The sequence below is a fragment of the Gigantopelta aegis genome, chromosome 3 (genome assembly GCF_016097555.1).
Source record: "Gigantopelta aegis isolate Gae_Host chromosome 3, Gae_host_genome, whole genome shotgun sequence".
In the NCBI taxonomy this organism is placed as follows: Eukaryota; Metazoa; Mollusca; class Gastropoda; order Neomphalida; family Peltospiridae; genus Gigantopelta; species Gigantopelta aegis.
The window spans coordinates 72,989,674-72,996,070 of NC_054701.1; the positions used below are offsets into that span (position 1 = coordinate 72,989,674).

The window sequence follows — 6,397 nt, forward strand, 5'->3', positions numbered from 1 at the left end:
CAGGCCACTATGTCTGGCAGGTCTCCATGCGAGGCAGGCTTCTTTTCAAGTTTTCAATAGCACAGTGGTTAAGTTGTTGTCTGATAAAATAGCTCATCATTAACCTGTCCTGGGTCCTGTTTTACGAAGCAGGATGTAACCCAGTGGAAAAGCACTTGCATGATTCGCGGTTGGTATGGGATCGATCCCCGTCGGTGGGCCTATTGGGCTATTTCTCATTCCAGCCAGTGCACCATGACTGGTATATCAAAGGTGGTGGTATGTGCTATCCTGTCTGTGGAAAAGTGCATATAAAAGATCGCTTGCTGCATTAGAAAAAAATGTAGCAGCTTTCCTCTGATGATTATATGTCAAAATTACCTAATGTTTGGCATCCAGTTGCCGATGATTAATGAATCAATGGGCTCTAGTGGTGTTATTAAACAAACCAAACTTTACAAAGTGATCATAGCACTAAGGTCACTGTAAGTGCATAGGTGATCTTAGCACTGAGATAGCTTCGTAAACTTGGTCCTAGACAGCACATATAACTAAGATATGTGACCAGGACAGCATGCTTGAACCTTGATTTCATTATAAGCACAGAAATAAACTGAAATGAATAAATGTCTCCAAAATCTGACACAGTCTCATCCTTTTAAATATTACTTTAGTTAGTTTTCGAAGATTTGCTATGTTTTCCTGTTGTGTTATGTTCCACATTTTTCTCTTCTAGGCATTCAAGAAGATTTTGTAAATAATGAAAAAACTTTGATAGAGCTGTCTGGAATGATAGATGGTCTGAACAAAAGAATGGACGAATATCTGAAAGCCATCAAAATCCGATCGGACAAGTACAGGAACTGCTAGACCGTGCCAAATGCTCCACTAGGAGTGTGTATTTGTTGTAATTAACTTATACAATCCAACCGTAGTTTGTAAATCCAGATATATTATTGTAATTACCATGTACCCACTGTGTCGTTCCTCACTTGCATGTGTTCATTATAGTTTTACATACTCCGCTTCATTTTGTGATCATATATATTGTTGCCATTTTTGTATACAGCTTTATAAAGAATCAGTTTGAATCATTCATATAGTTTTACAGCTTTAGAGAAATCAAACGTCATTCTTTAGTTTAGTGTTTGCTTTTGCATGCGTTTACTATGTATTATATGACTTTTCGTAAGTGAATCTAATTTGTTTTACAACATATTTTTCATTAATAGCATTATGAGGAAGGAGAAAGATAATTGTACACTGGAGTTTGTTAATTCATGTATGTAAATGTCTCGGTCCAGTATTCCAGAGATTAACATAAAATATGACTGATTTATAACAATTTCATTTCATACAAATTCTGTCATAATTATTTTTAAAATTTACCCATGTAAACAGAGTTTTAACAACAGGCCGTATTTTGCTTTATTATCTATCTAGGTTACTTTGTCTGTTTTTATGTACTGAGTAATAATCCGTAATTTATTCAATTAACTTGAAACCTAATACCAGATATAGTGCTGTTCATATGTAAGAGACTTGAATTATGTTTTAAATATGATGGGTTTGAAGGTCCAATAAAAACTGTATGTTCAACCATCTATTCATTTGTTACAGTATGTTTATTCAGTAAGTACTTTGAACAGCTAATTCAGTCGTTAGGCTTCTATCACCAAATTTCAAAAGCACAGAGTACCTTAAAATGAAGACTGTTTGTAGAATGGGAATAAAGACTGTGAGAATAAATAGGCGAGATATTTACTATGTGGCAGGTTCCATTAGCTTAGAATGTATATTTTACAAGCATGTTATTTTGCCATGAAACAAATGCCCAGTATTTCAGTGGGGCTCAAGAGTCCCATATATACACATGTCTATCTAGTTCTAAGGTCATGCCAGTGTGAAGTATTTTAATTTGATTTATTTACTTAAACTAAATTACAACCATAACTAATTTAAGGTACCAGTAGTCTTGTTTCTGTGAGAATAGTTTTACTTTTATGAAAAATAGAGTTTACAGTTGTGCAAATATCTATATTTACTACAAGTTACATATATGTAAATGAAAATTAGATAAACAAAAGTTAAACCAGTAGCATGTTTGAAAAACCGCAATTGTTGATAGTAGTTTTACATATCAGTAACCGGTCAGTAAACACATGATTAGTTTATTGTGCATATCACTTCACAATTGGCTAAAAATAAGTAGATAATGCATTTATTAGGACCATGTCTTGTTCTTAACACAGGAGGACTTTCCCAGATGGTAGAAGGATTTCCCCTAGATGGTAGAATGTTACAGCGTCGGAAAGATCAGGGCCCCGTTCAACAAAGCGATCTTATCCCTTAGGTCACCATAACTGCACGGCTAATATATGCACTTAAGGTGATCTTAGGGCTAAGATTGCTTTGTGGAATGGGGCCCTGGCAGTTAAAAACATCTTATCAGTTGGAACAAACTCAGGACAGTCCCTTTAAAACCGTAAATACCTGAAGCAGTGTGTAAATTGTCTCCTATGTAGATACGGCATGAATCCAGAGTGCAGGTGTCAGGAGTATATAGAAAGGTCCTGCTTTATTGTGGTTGGTGACCTCACTCTTCCCCTTAAGACGACTCCACACAATACGATAGCCTAGTATGATTACGATAGCCTAGTACGATTACGATAGCCTAGTACGATTACGATAGCTTAGTATGAGAATAGCCAATTGTGACGAGACAACATCACAATTTCATCAGTTGCTATGCAATCCGCTATTCTCATACAATGGACTCGTATTGTGTGGCATTGCCTTTACAGTACATACCTCAACACTGGTGCTTTTCACATTATAAAATACTCTGTATTACCAGCTTTCTTTGTTATATGCCCATACTTGTTAATTAAGAACGTTTTGAAAATCATAATTTAATTCTTTCATCCCTTGTAGTGCTAAAGATAATAACCAAGAAGCAGATTTAATAGTTGATGCAATACATTGTTTGGTGCAGTTACCATATGATACAAATAATTTAAATATGACAAATGGTATATACTAGTACTTAGATACACTAATGTAATTTTATGCGATATCCACCATTTTTCTTTGCAGATTATGTTAACCGATAAACTAGTAGGCCAGATTGCTGATTATCACGTCACTTGACTTGTCATTAAGCTGTTATTCTTTGTAACTTTTCTTCTACAGATAAAATGTGTGATTATAGAAGATAACCATTTTGAATATTGTATATGTATTAGTGCATAATACTCAAAAAGTTGTTTATTAACACTATCATTTTATTTAAAAAATCTTTGATATGCCATTTGTTGTGTGAAATAGTATGTGCTAATTTTGCTAATCGGATTAATTTCATACAGGTAGATTTTTATTCAAATAAGCATGATCCATCTTTATCATTTTAACACTTTGTTGCATATCTAGAACATTTTGTTTTGTTTAGGTGTAATTAAGTAGTTTTGAAGAGAAAATGATGTATCGGCTCTAGAAATGATAAGTTTTTGTGGTGTAAAATAAACTGATAGTTGATAATTTGTACTAAACACAGAATTGTGTCAAGTGTTATATAGGGCATCGTTTCATCCAGTTTTAGTTTCACTTATATATAAATATATATATATATAATTATATATATATAATCATGAATTGTTGTTTTTTTTTTAATTGTCCGCACATTTGAGTCTGTATATGCAATTTTGTATTTATTTGTACTTATACACTGTTCAGTCAAACCCTTTTTTACTATATGTCGTGCTTTTATTCTCAATTTTTACTTGATACACTTGCAGATCAACTTTTTTTTTTGTCACATGTTTTTCAAGGGTTTTCATTGATGACCTCTTATCGATACAAATTTTACATCAATGGTACAGTACTAAACAGAACAAAAACCAATTAACCATTTCATGCATCAATAATATGAATTGAAAAAAAAGTGTTACCATGCAATTTGTTGTCTTTATTTTAACTTTTATGTATAAAGTGTACTCCTAATTTGATCTGGTTTTAGATAAACGCTAAATTAAAGCCATTGCCTTTCTTTCCCTTTGCAGAAAAGGATAAAACCAAAAGACTTTCAAATCATAAAAAATGTTTCGATAGAAAGGATACCAAAGCATAATGGAAGATATATTTTATTAGTCTTAACATTGCATTGAGGATTTGAACCACAAACCAAAGCCTGCCTGGTAGTATTTGGGACCCACTTGTAATTAAAATCTCAATAGATTATCAGGCATTTTAAATTTTCAGTCACTGAATTATTCACAAGACATCACTAAATAATTTGGTAAATGTGTATGTTCCAAATACCAATGCATTAAAATATGTAATTTTTAGAAACTTTTATAACGAAGAATTCCAAGAAAACTAAATGTTTGATGCACATTTTCAAACAATATTTTACCAAATGGCTCACACGTTTGTGGTCCAGCCAAATGTGGAATTATCTGCTGGTGATTTTTGTTTTCACAAGTCAGTAATTTTCAATTAATTTCACTTTAGAAAAACAAACCAAAAAACCCTTAACTACTAATCTTGCCATTTTTCAAATTAACAAAAAGGTATGCTGCTTCTGTGATGCTTTACATATTGTATTTAATTTCTATTAAAGATCTGATTTCTGTTTATTAAATGCCAGGCAATATACTGAGTAAATTTACTTAATTGGATCTTCAGTTTGTATTGTGAAAAGGACAGTTATTTTTTTTGTCTGGCTCTCAGAACTCTTATTCATCTGTAGGTATTTACTGTTGATTTTATACTGCACTGGGTGTCACCAGTAGCAATGAAATGAGCTCAATTGTTTTTAGTTGTGAAAAAAAAAAAAAAAAAGACGTAATTACATTTTGGTACATTTTATAATTTTGTATTGCAAATGGAAAATAAATATTTTACCTCATTTGATGTTGTTAATTTGTACACCAGCATAGTGAAAATGATGGGGAAAAGTCTCAGACCACAAATAATTTCATAATTGTTTTTTATTTTGTGGTTTAATGTATTACATGACAACCATGTTTTAAAGTATTAAAACAGTGTGGCCCAAAATAGACCAAATATGCACATGTTGAAAGATTGATTATATCTTCCATGCATTTGGGTTTTTAACTGTTGCACCAAAGTGTCTGATATTCATATTTTGTCCAGGGAGGGGATGGTTGTGGTTGAATTTGTTTCAACAATCCAGCCAGTGCACCATGACTGGTAATATCAAAGGCCATGATATGTGCTGTTCTATCTGGGATGGTGCATATAGAAGATCCCTTGTAAAAAATGTAGCGGGTTTCCTCTCTAAGACTGTCAAAATTACCAAATGTTTGACATCCAATAGCCAATGATTGATAAATCAATGTGCTCTAGTGGTGTCGTTAAACAAAACACTAACTCTGTTTTAACAATACCAATAGAGCACACTAACTTATTAAAGAGACTGTTCCGACTTTACTGCCATTGTAACATGTTTACGATCAGATCTTTTTTGATTACTAAAATTAGATATATTAAAGATATTTTCCTGTTTAGATTAGGCCTCCACAAGGGTCAAACTCGACCCGTACCAGACACTTGAGATGATAATGAGACTAAGAAATAAAGTAAAATCGAACTATGCATCTTAATTCCAGCATTAAACATGGATGCCAAATCATGCCATTGTATTGCATTCCACCCATTTGACTTTTGTTTCACCTACATGTCTCGTAGCCCTATAATGTAACCAGCAGAACGCGTAAGGCAAAATGACAAAAAAAATATTTACAATTAAGTGAGAGTGCTCTTCCTTGCACAGGTATTGGAGACCTGTGAATTGACCAAAGTATTAATAAAAATTATACCCATGTCATTTTTCAGTTTTATATATTAGTTATGAAAATTTCTGGAATAAAAACCTATAAAAATGTGTCAGTATTATCATGACCTGTTACAGTATTCAAACAACCTGTACAAAAAATCACCCAGGTAGATATTGATTACACCTGATACCACCCCTCTGCTGAACTTAGTACTTGTGATTTCACCTGTCAGGTGTAATCAATATTAACCTGGGTGTTATAGTCAGTTTCAAATTACTATGTTTAGCACTAAAATTGTAAATACATCTCCTATTTCTATCTATAACAGATCATTTATTGTAATTTTTTGTACCGGTTGTTTGAAAGAAAGAAATGTTTTATTTAATGATGCACTCAACACATTTTATTTACGGTTATATGGCATCAGACATATGGTTAAGGACCACACAGATTTTGAGAGGAAACCCGCTGTCACCACTACATTGGCTACTCTTTCCGATTAGCAAGGGATCTTTTATTTGCACTTCCCACAGGCAGGATTGCACAAACCATGGCCTTTGTTGAACCAGTTATGGATCACTGGTCGGTGCAAATGGTTTACACCTACCCATTGGGCCTTG

At 33.1% G+C, this 6,397-nt stretch overlaps 1 protein-coding gene across 2 annotated transcripts in view; it reads left to right on the forward strand.

The window, feature by feature from the left end:
- The window catches only part of LOC121369047 (laminin subunit beta-1-like), an 80,176-nt gene extending 75,291 nt beyond the window's left edge, over positions 1 to 4,885 (forward strand). For both annotated transcript variants that reach the window (XM_041493866.1, XM_041493867.1), the window contains one exon: positions 716 to 4,885. In XM_041493866.1, the coding sequence (XP_041349800.1) occupies positions 716 to 849 (134 nt within the window). In that variant the 3' untranslated portion in view covers positions 850 to 4,885. The remainder of the gene's footprint in view (positions 1 to 715) is intronic.
- The last annotated feature ends 1,512 nt before the right edge of the window (positions 4,886 to 6,397 follow it).